This window comes from Macaca mulatta, chromosome 14, assembly GCF_049350105.2.
Source record: "Macaca mulatta isolate MMU2019108-1 chromosome 14, T2T-MMU8v2.0, whole genome shotgun sequence".
NCBI lineage: Eukaryota > Metazoa > Chordata > Mammalia > Primates > Cercopithecidae > Macaca > Macaca mulatta.
Window position 1 is genome coordinate 114,725,437 of NC_133419.1, and position 16,335 is coordinate 114,741,771.

The 16,335-nt window shown below is 50.4% G+C and overlaps 1 protein-coding gene across 2 annotated transcripts; it reads left to right on the top strand.

The window, feature by feature from the left end:
• The first annotated feature begins 312 nt into the window (after nt 1-312).
• On the top strand, nt 313-15,557 carry HTR3A (5-hydroxytryptamine receptor 3A). Of its 2 annotated transcripts, XM_015115756.3 has the most exons (9): nt 313-625; nt 2,995-3,161; nt 4,479-4,523; nt 6,447-6,556; nt 8,319-8,488; nt 11,197-11,357; nt 11,700-11,910; nt 12,007-12,228; nt 14,706-15,557. In XM_015115756.3, exons 1-9 carry the CDS (start codon nt 559-561, stop codon nt 15,002-15,004), a joined length of 1,452 nt encoding a protein of 483 aa, XP_014971242.1. In that variant the 5' UTR covers nt 313-558; the 3' UTR covers nt 15,005-15,557. The 2 variants fall into 2 exon arrangements, with proteins under 2 accessions (XP_014971242.1, XP_014971241.1); XM_015115755.3 differs by having other exon boundaries at nt 11,700-12,228.
• The last annotated feature ends 778 nt before the right edge of the window (nt 15,558-16,335 follow it).

Consider the following 16,335-nt stretch of genomic DNA (forward strand, 5'->3'; position numbering starts at 1 on the left):
AACTGCAGAGGTGCCCAGTCACCTGCTTGGTTATGTCACTCTGGGGAGTAAGAGAATGGCCCACCTGCTCCTGCCTGACTCACCCTATCTTGCCCCAGTCCAGTGCCACAGAAACATGCTTGCCAAGGGACATCAATGAAAGCAGCAACCTGGTTCACCTCCCGGGGGTCAGGCTGCACCCTTGTCTCAGGGGCTTTTGCAGCCCCTGTCCCCACCTAAGTTACTCCTTGGGGAAACATGACCAAGCACCCTGGCTGAATGGGTGGACTGAGCTCCCACAGCATGACATCAGCTAGGGCGGGCTCCCCTCTCAGCCGTCCCCTCCCCTTTCCTCCCGCCTGAAACATGATCCAGCTGAAGGACTGATTGCAGGAAAACCTGGCAGCTCCCCAACCTTGGTGGCCCGGGGAGTGCGAGGCTGCAGCCTCAGAAGGTGTGAGCAGTGGCCGCGAGAGGCAGGCTGGCTGGGACATGAGGTTGGCAGAGGACAGGCAAGCTGGCCCTTGGTGGGCCTCGCCCTGAGCACTCGGAGGCACTCCTACGCGTAGGAAGCTCGCTATGCTGCTGTGGGTCCAGCAGGCGCTGCTCGCCTTGCTCCTCCCCACGCTCCTGGCACAGGGAGAAGGTAAGTGGACTTCGGGAAGCAGCAGGACTCGGCTGACCATCTGCTGAGGGGCGGCGGGGGATGCTTCCGTCCTCGGAGGGCTGTGGAGACGAGGGTGGGGAACGGTGTGGCTGCAGGAAGGTCAGCTGTCTTACCACCTGTGAGCATGACAGCATTTGAAGCATGGTGGTCAAGCTAGAGAGAGTTGGGAATGTTGAGTCCCGGGGCAGGGCAAGAGCGGAGCTTGCAAAGAGGGGAGCAGAGAAGTAGCCTGGCATATCAGCAATAAAAAGACAGGCACCAGGAGGGGGCTCCTCTCCTCTTTGCCCCTTCCCTAAACTCTTTGAATGAAAGCTGCAAGGGAACTTAGAACTCATTTGGTCCACCCCTGCCTGTTATAAATGGGAATGCTGTGGCCCAGGGAATAGGGGGCGGGTCATTCATTCAAGGTCACACAGCTTGTTAGCAGCAGAGTGGGGACCAAAACTAGTCTAGTCATCTTTCCTCAGCTTCACTGGTTTTGTTGCATAGGTTCATTCTCTGGGTCTGAGGTTTCCCCAAGTTCCTTTCCAGGACTAAACTCCAGTGACACCCAATTTCTCTCTACATTCCCTATGCCCGTCCTTTCCTGACTCCCTTGAATGTAGGGTGTTTTAGCCACAAAGAGACCTGCTTCCTTTTGCTGCAGACCATGTTCATTCCCCTCTGGGAGGTTTCTCTCCCTACAGAGCTGGGGTGGAGCACGCTGGGGCACAATTAGAAGGAGGCCATCCAGGGGTTGGACAGACGTAAAGGGCTCTGGGCAAGATGTCCTTCCTCCCGGGAGCGGTCGTTTGGGGATGCTCCGTAGGTTAAGCAAACACAAGCTGGAAGTGATGACTGTGGTCGGGGGCTTCCTTGACTGAGAAGAAACTCTGTCCCTCCCAGCAATGGTCCTTTGCCCTCGGCCTGCTGGGATGAGTTCAGTGCTCTCCAAGCTGGTCAGGATCCCAGTCAATAGGACCCAGGCTGTTGCTGGTGTAGTGAAGACGCACACGGGTCTGCATTTGAATCTCAGTTCCTCCACTTGCAGGGCACGGTGCTCACTTCTCTGGGGCTTGGGGATCCTTGTCTGCAAATAGCCACTCTGGTGGACTGTTCTAAAGTTAAATGAAGAATATGTACATTAATGTTATTCCAAAGGAGACACTTAAAAAATAGTTTGTGTGTGTGTGTGTGTGTGTGTATGTTCTCTCTTTGCTCTTCTCTGTCCTTCTGAAGGAAGCCAGCAGCTTATCAGGGAAAAGCGGGTGAAAGGGCGGGGAATCTGCAGGACTGATTTGTTGCCAAGTTGCACACAAGATGAGAGAAGACGCAGTCTTGTTTAGCAAAAGCCAGGCCTGCTGGCGCCTGGTTAGTGAAAGACCCTGGCTACCCTGCCGGCTCCATCTCCCCTCTGCTCCCCTTTGCTGCCCTCTAGGTTGTACTCCCTTCACCATCCCGTGAATTTTCACTTTTGTATGCCAGGCCACCCTTCTGGAAGTGCTCCTACTGCTTCCAGTGTGAAAACTGAGCTGCACATGAAAGCTTCATAGAACAGGACCAGGGCCCAGGAGCTGGGCTGTCTCATTACTGGTTTGTTCCCATAGGCCACCTGCCCTGGAAGTCATTTGATTTCTTCTCACTCCCTCCACACTTAGCCCCAACCGCCTTTCTAAGCCCATCAAGTTTGCCCATACAGCACCCCTAGGAGGTGGACTGGGCCAGCCCTCCGCCCATAGCTTGTGTGTGCCTGGGGCAGGGTGCGAGGATCCTCTCGGGGTGGCTTTGCAGGATGTAGAGGGAATGTCAGTTTTCACCAGATGCCCACACTTCCTTCTTTCTTTACCAGTTTCAGACTCAAAAACTAGATGATGTGTGCAGATGCTGAGGTTTGACCTTGGCTGAGGAAAACTCTGATGCAGACCCTTGGGCTTAGAAATTGTGCACTTGGAGTCATGCTTTCTTGCAACCCTCTTGCTGTTAGTATCATACCCTGACAGCCAGCTTCCCTGTTGCTCCCCAGAGGCCCTTGCTTAGGCCCCATGGGCCACCTACTCTCCACCGTTTTTAGCCCTCAGCCTGCTTTGAACCTCAGCTGTCTCATGCCACCTGCTCTTCCAAGCCAGATCTCTGCTTCCTGTCAACGAATGCATAGGTCCTTTCTACAAGGTAATCCATTTGAATTATGGTAGAAATCTCTGCAGACAAAATGCTCTAGTGGTGAGAATGTCGGTCTGTGGGGATATTTTAGAATTTTGTAAGGTGGAGATGGTGGGAATATATCTCTTTTAAAAGCTTACAACCAGGGCAAGAAACCAGGGGAAGACTTGGGGGGGCTGGTGTCTACTTTGAACTGTTTTCCTTCCCAGCCAGAAGGAGTGCAGGCCTTCAGGGCCGAAACACCACCAGGCCTGCTCTGCTGAGGCTGTCGGATTACCTTCTGACCAACTACAGGAAGGGCGTGCGCCCCGTAAGGGACTGGAGGAAACCAACCACCGTGTCCATTGACGTCATTGTCTATGCTATCCTCAATGTGGTGAGGCTCAGCCCCGAACTGCACACAGGCAGACCTTTTGGGGGTGGGAGAAGGCCATGTGAGACAAGTCACCCCCTGTGCAGCTTGGTAGGCATTTGAGAACCCATAGGACCTATGGTCTGGCACCACAGCTGCCCACAGCTGGATGGATTACAGCACCACAGCTGCCCAAACCAGAAACCTGGGCTCACCCTGTGGCTGCTGCTCCCACACCCGTACAGTGAGGAAGCCACTTCCCACATGTGGTTCTTCATACACTGCGTAATGCTAACCATCTCTCTATGTAAGCTGTATGAGGATTAAGACTGTCCCATGCATCTCTATGCCCTCAGTGCCTTACAAACATCCCTGGTGCCTGGCAGGTGTCACTAAATGATTGTTGAAGAATCAGCCAACAGATCAATTATTCTCAATTCCTTCACCAACTATCACAGTAGGGTGGGGTGCACTGCTCAGAAGAGGCAGTCAGACATTGTGCAGAGATAAACAAGAAGGCAGTTGTAGAGATGCAGTGGCTCTGTGTTGGGGTCAGGTAGGCAGGACCTAACTTCACAGTCTCTGCTAATTTTAATCTACTAAAATTACTCTACTAAAATTAGTCAACCCGCCTGACTAATTTTTGTATTTGTAGTAGAAACAGGGTTTTGCCATGTTAGCCAGGCGGGTCTCGAACACCTGGCCTCAAGCCATCTGCCTGCCTAAACCTCCCAAATTGCTGGGGTTACAGATGTAAGACACTGCTCCTGGCATTATATGTATATTTGAAGTTGAAACATAAATCATTGTTGGCAGAGCATGGTGGCTCATGCCTGTAATCCCAGCACTTTGGGAGGCTGAGGTAGGCAGACCACTTGAGGCCAGGAGTTCAAGACCAGTCTGGCCAACATAGCGACTGCATCTCTACTAAAAAATGCAAAAATTAGTCAGGTGTGGTGGCACGCACCTGTAGTCCCAGCTACTCGGGAAGCTGAGGTATGAGAATTGCTGGAACCTGGGAGGTGGAGGTTGCAATGAGCTGAGATTATGCCACTGCAATCCATCCTGCGCAACAGAACAAGCAAGACTCTGTCTCAAAATCAATCAATCAATCAATCAGTCATTGTTGCTTCTTTCTGGGTGTGCCCTAGTGAACGACTAACTTTTCCTGTCTGGCCAGGGAGCTCCAGTCTATCTACTTTCCCCACCCCAGGCCCTGCTCTTCACTTTTACTTCCCAAAGCAATAGGGCAGAAGGAAGCCTCTCCTTTAGGGGCTGGCATGTGCGGGGTGGCCCTCCAGTCCACAGGGTTACTTGTTCAAGCTCCATTTCCTTTCCCAGGATGAGAAGAATCAGGTGCTGACCACCTACATCTGGTACCGGCAGGTGAGCAGACCCGCCCCTCCCTGCCCCCGTTTCTTGGGATAGGGACCTATCCTCCTGGGAAGGAGTCAGGAGTTTCAGTGACCTTGGTGACGGAAGGTGAGGGGAGAGGCTCAGAGGCACCCTCAGCCTGAGATCCAGGAGTGTGGAATCTCCTCATCTCAGGTCTGAGAGTGGAAGGAGGCTTAAAGATAGTGGAGGAGAAACCCTCCAAATCCCCTCTGGCTTCTGAAGTTCTTCAGAGCACCCCAAACTATGGCTTGTTCAGCCTCTGTTGAAGGGAACTCACAAGGCAGCCACTTCACTCTCAGCCAGCACTATTTGCTAGACCATTCTTCCTTTTATTCAGCCAAATTGGACAGCAACCAAATTGGGTGATTGAAACAGGATGGTTCGTTCCAGCCACTTAGTCCTCACATCCTCGGCCATTTCCCCACTCTTTTAGCTTCTGATGGGCCTGGGTCAGCCCATGGTGTGTGGATGTGTCTGAGGCTTGGCAGGAATTCTGGCTTCGAGCTGGGGTGGGGTAGGAAAAGAGTGGTGGTCACTATCCACGAGTCCTGCTCCGGAAACCCCTGGGGCTGTTGGGGAGAAGTCAGAGCAGAGGGGAAACTAAAGTGGCTGAACACACGGAGGCAGAAGCATGAGGACAGCTGACAGAGGTCACGCCCAAGAGGCTCTGGGGACACACCTGGCATAAGTGGGTCTCTGTTATCCCTCCTCATGGCTTATGGCACATCCATCACCACCACCAGGCATGGGACAGGGCATGGGGTGGAAGAAGAAGCTAGAATGCTGATCCCTGAGATACTGCTCCGTCCCTGCCTCACAGAGGGATCCCTTACTGCAGCACACAAAGGGAAGGGACCTGAACAAGCACAGGGAGACTGGAGCTCCTTTTCCAGGACATCCAGCCAAGCTCCCACCTCTGGAGCTCTAGGGCCACTTGTCTGCCCCAGTCGCTTGCATCAGCAGTGAGGGAATGGCAGTCTACATATACCAGCGACTGTGCTAAGAGACTGGAGTTAGAGACACAAACTAGATCAAGGCCCTGCCCACCATGAGCTCAAAGATGAGATACAGGTACTGACAACTGAAATGCAACAAGACAGCCACTCCAACATAGCAAGGACAAGGTGCTAACCATGGGAGCACAGAGGAGACACATGTCAACCAGCGTAGGGTGTGGGGGTCATGGACAATGTCCTGGAGAAGAGAGCAGACAGATGCCTTGGCTAAGTCCAGAAGGATGAGGAAAATGAACCTTGGTAAAGAAGATAGGGGAGAGGGAGCAGGGTATGCAGAGGGGTTCCAGCAGTGTTTCATTGCATATGGCTGCAGTGTAGAAGTCACAGAGAGGCATGGCCAAAACATGAGGCTAGAGAGACAGCGGAGGTCAGACTATATCAGCCTGTGTTGGCTGTGAAGTTCAACTTTACCTTAAAGGCAATGGGGCACCCCTGAAGGATTTTAAGCAAGGGAGTGACATGATCAAATTTACATTTTAGACTGGCCATCCTGGCATGAAAATGGAGAATACACTAATCAAAACTTAACAACAGCCATCCTCACCCTGTGAAGTAGATGTTATTTTCTCCATATAAATATGTTGAGGCCAAGATCCAAGAAGTCATTTGTCTGAGATTCTCAGCTGGCAGAGGGGGAACTCGCAGCATTCGAAATGACTGACTTCCTTCCTGGGGCAAAGCTGCATCTAGCTGAGTTATGTGTGGAGGCAGAGTGTGAATGAAGAGGTGAGGGGACTCTCAGTTACTGCTGAGGGATTTGGATGCCACTGACACCTGATTCTCCCAAAAAGATGCCCACCTGTTGCCTGGGCACTGAGGGTGAAGTCTGCCTGAGTTGCAGGCGACCCTCACTGGAGATGGAGAGGGCTGCCCGTGACCATCCCTGCTCCTCCCCTAGTACTGGACTGATGAGTTTCTTCAGTGGAACCCTGAGGACTTTGACAACATCACCAAGTTGTCCATCCCCACGGACAGCATCTGGGTCCCAGACATTCTCATCAATGAGTTGTGAGTACCGTTATCAGTTGTGGGGTGGCTGGGAGGCTTAGGGGCTGGAGAAGCCCGGGGACAGAGAGACAAGATTGTCACTGTTGCATTTGAGATGACCCACCAGGAATTGCAAACTGTAGATAAAGCCTGCGTGAGTCCAAATTTCCTTTGTCTTCTCCCCCCACCTTTTTCTGTTCTTTTCTTTTTGAAAACTCCTTGTTTTCTGTGCTTGTTGTTGAAATTCTGTACTTCGTAGTCCAAGGGCCCCTGCCACGGGGAAAGAAACCAGTGAATTAATTCACACTGAGTTATAATCACCTAACGGGACAGCTGCACTTCTAAAGGAGACAGTAAATGTTTCTTTAAAAAAAAAAAAAAAAAAAGGAGCACTTGGCTGGGCTCAGTGGCTCATGCCTGTAATCCCAGCACTTTGGGAGGCTGAGGCGGGTGGATCACCTGAGGTCAGCAGTTCAAGACTAGCCTGGCCAACATGGTGAAACCCTGTCTCTACTAAAAATACAAAAATTAGCTGAGCGTGGTGGTGAGCACCTGTAATCCCAGCTACTCGGGAGACTGACAGCTACTCAGGAGAATCGCTTGAACCTGGGGAGGTTGTGGTGAGCCGAGATCACACCATTACACTCCAGCCTGGGTGACAGAGTGAGACTATCCCAAAAATAAAAATGGAGCACGGATAGTGGCTGCTGCTTCTGGCCCCCAGAGGAGATTTGGAGCTGTGGGACACGCTCAGACCTCCCGGGTCACACATGCACCTGACAGGCCACAGATCGCTTCTCCAATACGAAGTGGGTACCACCAGGCTTTATTTCTGGCAGCCAAACACGGTCCCATTTGACCCCAGCCAACATTCCTTCTCCCCATCCTGCAGGTTCATTCAGGGCCCACTAACTGGGTTTCAGAATTCAAGGGCAGGGAAGATGGCTGAGGAGACAGAGGGAAAAGGGAAGGTGACCCCCAGCATTGTCCAACTCCAGGGGATGCCACTGACATTTTTCTAAGGGAGGCAGTTGACCTTGACCACACCCCATCCCCTGCATAGCTCAGGCTGGAGGATTCTGGGAAATGCTAGTTTCTGCTGGAGCTCCAGTTTCAACAATGAAGTGGCCTTAGTCTTGACTTCTCATCCCTCAGCCTGAACTCAGAGAAGGCTGAGGGCTTAGCACCCTGGGCTCAGCCCACGCCATGCCACAGTGGTCACTCAAGAGGGCCTACCACTTTGAGATCAGCTAAGAGAGTGGAATGAAGTCTTGTGGGGCTTTTCTGGCTTTCCCGAATTCGTATCCATTTCTTTAGCTCCTTTTCACCCAGAGATGATTATTTTCATTTCAAAGGACTTGTAGCAGTGAAAGCAAAGAGAAGCCAGAGTCAGGATGGAACACAAGATCCTGCTTTCACCAAGCTCCCTGGGAGCCAAGCTTTGCCCAGCTGGGGGCAGTGATGGGTTGGGGCTGCTGGGCACGCTCCCTACTGTCCATGGCTTTTGGACCCATGGGTTTTCCTCCCTGCCTTGTGTGGCCAGGAGCCAGGGGAATAAAGGAGAAATGCCCATTACTGCTTGATAAGTAGCCTTGACAACAGCAGATCAGGAAGCCTAAGATAGGAAGGTTGGAAAAACCGAGGCCAGACAAAACATCCAGGTTGTCCAGCTGCCTGTACCCTCCCCACACTTCATTCCCTACCCAGTTGTTCCAAGATCTTCAGGCCCCTAGGGCTTGACCTGCCTCTTGAGCTCCCAAACTGACCCCTTTTCCCTGGCCAGTGTGGATGTGGGGAAGTCTCCAAATATCCCATACGTGTATATTCGGCATCAAGGCGAAGTTCAGAACTACAAGCCCCTCCAAGTGGTGACTGCCTGTAGCCTCGACATCTACAACTTTCCCTTTGATGTCCAGAACTGCTCACTGACCTTCACCAGCTGGCTGCACACCAGTGAGTATGTGGGCTTCGCCGGGGCAGGGGTGGAGGGTGGGAGACCCCAGGGACACCTGAGCAAGGAGTGCTCCCCAGGGTGCCTTCTCGCATATCCAGCCTACTCACCACTTATTAACCCTCTGGGCCTCTGCTTCCTCATCTTCTACATGAGGTGAATCTGCTGCTCTTGCTGCTCCAACAGTAAGAGTTCACCACTTTTATCAGTAGAAATTTCATATAGCCCAGTGTATTTTTCCAGATCCTTCTCTACACATTTACATTCACACATGCACGTGTGCATATATACACACACATACACATCTATGGAAAGTACATGGAAATTGCTTTATGAGTTCTTATTTTACATTAATACAGCAGTATTCAATGAGAGTGTGAACTGACTGCAAGATGCTCAGTAAGGGACAATTTTTTCCAATATCTCCAACAGAATCTGGCACTAAGCATCTCTCAGATCCATTTATTTCCCTTCATCTCCATGCAAGCCACCCTCGTCTCCTGCCTCGGTTTCTGCTTCAGCCTCCTACCTGGTTCCCCATGCATTCATGTCCCCCTTAATTCGTGATTCTCACAGAAGCCAGTGAGATTTTAGTAAAATGCAATCTGACCATGTCACTCAAAACCCCTCAATGGGAGCCCAGGTACCTTGGAACACAATACACCCTCTTGAGCTGATTCTGCCACAGCCCGCTGCTACAGGCTCATCTGCTCCCCTGAACTCCGCTCCCGCCCAGTTGCCTTCCTTTCTAGCCCCAGCTCTCATATTCTTTCCCTTTATCACATGTTGTTTCCTCTCCTATGCTAACTGGCCCTTTCCTCCCTCTCCCATCCTGCCCCACACCTGCTCCCCCCAACCACACCTAGCCTGGCCAACCCCTATACTTACCCTTCTGATGGCAGCGTAAGTTTCAGCTTCTCAGTTTCCCCTCTCATCCCCTAGACTAGTCCATCCCTGTTGCCCAATTTATGTCATCCTGGTCTTCTCCCCACCTCTGTCACCCTTGTAAGTGCTTGTTCAATGTGTACTTCTCTCCTAGATATAAACTTAGAAAGGGGCAGATGCAGTGGCTCACAAATGTAGGCCCAGCACTTTGGGAGGCCAAGGCAGGAGGATTGCTTCAGCCCAGGAGTTTGAGGCCAGTCTGAGCAACATAATGAGACCCTATAAAAATAAAAAGTAAAAAAACTTGGAAAGGGCAGGGACAGGATTTCTTGCCTACCTTTAGATTCCCAGCACAGGGCCTGGCACAGAGGAAGATTTTCAGCAAATGTTACCAAGCAGATGAATGCTAGCTAAGGGCTTGCTAGAGGGCTGGTGAAGTGTACACCACTCTGCTGCAAGAAGGCATCTCCCAGGCCGGGCACGGTGGCTCACGCCTGTAATTCCAGCACTTTGGGAGGCCAAGGTGGGTGAATCACAAGGTCAGGAGATCGAGACCATCCTGGCCAAGATGGTGAAACCCCGTCTCTACGAAAAATACAAAAAATTAGCCAGGCACAGTGGCGGGCGCCTGTAATCCCAGCTACTCGGGAGGCTGAGGCAGGAGAATCACTTGAACTCAGAGGGCGGAGGTTGCAGTGAGCCGAGGTTGCGCCACTGCACTCCAGCCTGGGTGACAGAGTAAGACTCTGTCTCAAAAAAAAAGAAAAAAGAAAGGCATTCCCCACTTCTGTTTTGATGTATTCATTACCTTAAACTTAAGTTATGACAGTGATGCATGACCAGAACTACAGATAAGACTAACATCTCCTTCGACTTCTACCCTCAATCCCAAACTTCACCACCAAGAGTTAACCACTTTTATTAGTAGAAACTTCATCTAGAACAGCATATTTTTCCAAATCCTTCTCTACACATTCACATACACACATACACATCTATGGAAAGTACATGGAAATTGCTTTATGAGTTTGTATTTTAGATAAATATATCTATATATATTATTATATACTACTACTTGATTCTTTTTACTCAACAATAGGTCTTGGACATTTTTCGAAGTTCATGCATATTTAGGTCATCCTCAAAAATTTTAGCTGCTATAAAATAGCTCAGGATTTTGGAAGGCAGCTGTGCTCACCACTACCACCAATGCAAACATCTAATGATTTTGGTTGCATCCTAGCTTATTAAGCATTTTTATGATTGATGGATATTTCAGTATTTTCCAATGTTTTTCTGCAGTGGATACTCCTGTCTTTCCCAGTGCATATGTCTCTGCTGCAGATGTTGAGAAGTGGAGTTGCAATCTATAAGTGAGGATTTTGCTTATTGTCTTAATTCACTTTTAAAGACAGGCAGTTCCATCAAGGCAAAGGTGAAGAATGTTGACTTCTGTTCATTTTTGCAATGGGTAATTCTAACAGGGAAACCTAGAAAGCTGTTTGGAAGGGGTGTGTGTGTGTGTTTGTGTGTGTGTGTGTGAAAGAGAGAAAGCATTTTCTAATGAATGGTTTGCATGGTTCTTTGCACCGTGTGTTTTCATTTAAGACTTCATGTGCCCTCAGTGCGGCCCTGTGAGAGAGGTATGATGAGTACCTTATTTTATAGCTGAGGACAGCGAGGCTGAAGGTAATGTGCTGAGGCTGAGGTTGGGCCATCAGATATCAGCTCCCCTTGGTTGCTGCCCACCTGTGTCCCATGATCACAGGGTCTGGCAGGCTCTGGGAACTAGATTCCAAAGCTGGCTTGCTTTATTCTCTCTCAGTCCAGGACATCAACATCTCTTTGTGGCGCTTGCCAGAAAAGGTGAAATTCGACAAGAGTGTCTTCATGAACCAGGGAGAATGGGAGTTGCTGGGGGTGCTGCCCGACTTCCGGGAGTTCAGCATGGAAAGCAGTCACTGCTATGCAGAAATGAAGTTCTATGTGAGTGGGAGTGAATGTGGGTAAAATGGTGAATAAAGCTTCGCACCCAGGTAGACTTAAGGAGGCATGCTGGGAAGAACTTCTGTGCCTTTGTCCAACTCCAGGTTGCACACATCTGGAACTTCAGGGAAGTAGATGGGGAAACTCCGTGAATGTTCCTTACTTATTCTAAACAGTCATAAGCCTGGATTGAGAGACAGGGTATGGGGGTCTGTCTGTTTTCTTCTCTGAGTAATCCAGGCTGGAAGCCCCATAAAACAAGGAGTCTGAGCTTGTGGGGTGGTTCCTGGGAGCAGAGCCTGTGTGCCCCAGGCTTCCCACAAGCTCCTCTCCCAATCCCAGGTGGTCATCCGCCGGCGGCCCCTCTTCTATGTGGTCAGCCTGCTGCTGCCCAGCATCTTCCTCATGGTCATGGACATCGTGGGCTTCTACCTGCCCCCCAACAGTGGTGAGAGGGTCTCCTTCAAGATCACACTCCTCCTGGGCTACTCGGTCTTCCTGATCATCGTTTCTGACACGCTGCCAGCCACTGCCATTGGCACTCCTCTCATTGGTAAGGTCTCTCCTGGCAGCAGAGCTCAGTCTGGTGAGAAACCCACCCCCTCCCACCTCCTGTATGTGTCTCTTGCCTCTGCCCTGGACTGCACAGGTGTCTACTTTGTGGTGTGCATGGCTCTGCTGGTGATAAGTTTGGCCGAGACCATCTTCATTGTGCGGCTGGTGCACAAGCAAGACCTGCAGCAGCCCGTGCCTGCCTGGCTGCGTCACCTTGTTCTGGAGAGGATCGCCTGGCTACTTTGTCTGCGGGAGCAGTCGACTTCCCAGAGGCCTCCAGCCACCTCCCAAGCCACCAAGACTGATGACTGCTCAGGTGAGAAACAGAAAGGAAGAGTCCATACGAGGGGCCACTTCTGGCTTGGATGCTGTGGAAAGTTTCTGGAGGGTGTGGCCTGCCAAGGAGGTGCTGTACTGCACATGGCATCCCATGCCCTGCCTTATTGGGAGGGGCAGACTTCAGCCAAAGGTGTCAGTCCAGACCCTTTCTTCACTTACACAACCTCTCATCACCTTGGGTATTGACAGAGAGGGTAGGAATCCCAGAGGCTGAGCATGTCAGGAGCTGAGACCTCTGGGCTGAGAATGGCCTCTCTCTAGGAAGGACCCATGGGGGAAGTCAAATGGATGCCCCTTAGGCAATTATTGGTCTCCCTGCCTCAGACAGTTAAATACTGCCGCTAGGATTTCTAAAACTCTTATTCTAAATAACCCAAAACAGGGCATGGTGGCTCATGCCTACAATCCCAGCACTTTGGTCATGCCTACAATCCCAGCACTTTGGGAGGCTGAGGTGGGAGGATCACTTGAGCCCAGGAGTTCAAGACCAGCCTGGCCAACATAGTGAGACCTCATCTCTACTGATTTTTTTTTTTAAGTTGGCTGGGCATGGTGGTGTACACTCCTGTGGTCCTAGCTACTTCAGGAGGCTGAAGTGGGTCACTTGAGCCCAGGAGGTTGAGGCTGCAGGGAGCTGTGTTCGCATTACTGCATCCCACTTGGAGACAGAGTAAGACCCTGTCTCAAAAATAAAAATTAAAAACAACAAATACACAGCCCAAAGATCAGATTCTTCAGAATTTCAAACACCTATGAGGCAGAGAGACATTAAATATGGAGTTATACCTCCTGAGGAATTGTTACAGCTACCATTTGTTGTTGGTGGTGGTGGTGGTTAGTTGGTTGGTTTATTCACTGAACATTTTGTGCCAGGCATGTGCAAAGCGCTTTGTCTACATGATCACATGTAATACTCACGACAACCCAAGAGGATTCTCATTCTCATTTTTCAAATAAGGGAAGCAGAGCTATAGAGAACTTGCTTGACCTAAATCACAGAGCCAGGAATTGGTAGAACCCAGGCCCATCTAATTCTAAGCTTTTCTTTCTAACCACTCCTCTCCACTCCACTCCTCTTTGTCCTTCCTCCTGGCTAGGGCCAGGCCTTTTACATGAGATTTTTGGCTCATCTAAGGCCATCTCACCAAGAGCTAGTGAACAAGTCTGCCAGTCTAGTGCCTAATTTAGCTTGGTGAAGGAAGCCACTTCTGTAGGTGCATTTCCTGGTCCAGGACCTGCAGTCATGGACATGAGAGCAGCACCCTCCATCCTGCTGCCCCTCTGAGGCAACAAAATGGAGCAGAAGTAGCAGTGGATTGAGAGTCCAGACACCTGAGCCTTGGTGGTCTCACCATTAAATGATCCTCCAAGTATGTGATCACAGGCTAGTCACCTAACCTCTCTCAGCTTCACTATTTTTTATATGGTGGGAATAGTTGGCCAGGCACAGTGGCTCACACCTGTAATCCCAGCACTTTGGGAGGCCGAGGGTGGGGGGGGTGGTGGATCATGAGGTCAGGAGTTCGAGACCAGCCTGACCAACATGGGGAAATCCCGTCTCAACTAAAATTACAAAAATTAGCTGGGTGTGGTGGTGCATGCCTGTAATCCCAGCTACTCAGGAGGCTGAGGCAGGAGAATCACTTGAACTGGGGAGGCGGAGGTTGCAGTGAGCCGAGATTGTGTCACTGCACTCTAGCCTGGGCAAGAGAGTGAGACTTGGTCTCCAGAAAAAAAAAAAAAAAAGGAATAGTAATCACGCCTCCTCTGCCTCTCTTGTGAGACTATTGTGAGGCTCAAATGAAATAATGGATATCCAGTTGCTGAGGAAAGCCCATAGGTTGAAAAGCAGTGTACAGGAAGGATACTTCGTGGTATTAATGATCTGGAAGAGGGGTGGAGGATGTGCATAAGGAGAGGTACTCAGTCATGAGTCTGAGTCTGGGTACTCAGGTACCCAGAGATACTAGGATCCTCAGTCATACTGGTTTTTCAATTTAAATTGGATGGTGGGTTTGCAGTTAAGTAAGTTACTCTTTATACTTTGTATGTCTGAAGTTGTTCCTGGCCAGCCACGGTGGCTCACACCTGTAATCCCAGCACAGTGGGAGGCCAAAGTAGGTGGATCACTTGAGGTCAAGAGTTCAAGGCCAGCCCAGCCAACATGGTGAAATCCCATTTCTACTGGAAAAAAAAAAAAAAAATTAGCCAGGTGTAGTGGTATGTGCCTGTAATCCCAGTTACTCGGGAGGTTGAGGCAGAATTGCTTGAACTCAGGAGGTGGAGGTTGCAGGGAGCCTAGATCGCACCACTGCCCTCCAGCCTGGGCGACAGAGCGAGGAAAAAAAAAAGTTATTCCCAGCAAAAATGTGCAGGCTATAGAAGCATAAGGGACCATGTTCAGGTCACCACCCAAGGTCTCCCTCTCCTGCCAATGCTCTGCTCTTCTTCCAGCCATGAGAAACCACTGCAACCACATGGGAGGACCCCAGGACTTGGAGAAGAACCCGAGGGGCAGATGTAGCCCTCCCCCACCACCTCGGGAGGCCTCGCTGGCGGTGCGGGGGTTGCTGCAGGAGTTGTCCTCCATCCGGCACTTCCTGGAGAAGCGGGATGAGATCCGAGAGGTGGCCCGAGACTGGCTGCGCGTGGGCTCTGTGCTGGACAAGCTGCTGTTCCACATTTACCTGCTGGCAGTGCTGGCCTACAGCATCACCCTGGTTATGCTCTGGTCCATCTGGCAGTATGCTTGAGTGGGTACAGCCCAGTGGAGGAAGGGGTACAGGCCTGGTTAGGTGAGGGCAAAGAATTTCTGTTTAGGCCCCTCAGGACCCAGGGAATGTCAGGGACATTTTCAAGACACAAAGTCCCATGCCCTGTTTCCAATGCCAATTCATCTCAGCAATCCCAAGCCAAGGTCTGAACCCTTCCACCAAAAACTGGGTGTTCAAGGTCCTTACACCCTTGCCCCACCCCCAGCAGCTCACCATGGCTTTAAATCATGCTCTCTTAGATCAGGAGAAACTCGGGCACTCCCTAAGTCCACTCTATTTGTATATGTATCAAGCCTTTTCCCCACTGACCCTCCCCTGAATAAGGGACTTTGGAATTCTGCTCCTCTCTCACAACTTTGCTTTTAGGTTGAAGGCAAAACCAACTCTCTACTACACAGGCCTGATAACTCTGTACTAGGCTTCTCTAACCCCTAGTGTCTCTTTCTTCACCTCACTTGTGGCTGCTTCCCTGAACATCCATCCCCTTTCAGATGATGGGAGTGGGAAGAATAAAATGCAGTGAATCCCTAAATTCTCTTCTTAACCATTTGTCAGCAGTTTTGGGAAGAGGTTGGATGGTTAGAAGAGATTTACAGTTAGTTAATCTCAACACTTTGGGAGGTCAAGACAAGGGGATCACTGGAGGTCAGGAGTTTGAGACCAGCCTGCCCAACATGGTGAAACCCCTCCTATACCAAAAGAAAAGCAAAAATACAAAAATTAGCCAGGCGTGGTGGTGCATGCCTGTAATCCCAGCTAATCAGGAGGCTGAGGCAGGAGAATCATTTGAGGCCGGGAGGCGGAGGTTGTAGTGAGCTGAGATTGTACCAATGCACTCCATCCTAGGTGACAGAGTTAGACTCTGTCAAAAAAGAAAAAAAAAAAGGAGAGAGAGAGAGAGATTGGTGCCTCCAGGCCCAGGAAACTGGGAGATGACAAATAGGTTGAAAAGCATTTACACAGGAAGGATAAACACCAACTTCATGATATTAGTGATCTGGAAAAGGAGTGAAGGATGAGACTAAGGAGGGATATACAGGGATTCTCAGTCATACTGGTTTTTACATTTAAATTAGATGGTGGGTTTGCAGTTATGTAAGTTACTCTTTATACTTTAAGTAGCTATTATGAAGAAGAAACACTAGGAGGTGGGATTTAAGGTATGAGGCTCAGGACCATGAACACTTAGCAATGGATAGAAGAGTGGGGGCATCTCGGCTCTGCAACCCCTTGGAAAGATGTTGGAAGGGTCCCCACAACCCTGTTACCTGGGCTCATGATCTCTTAGTGAAGGTGGGAGCAAGCTCTTT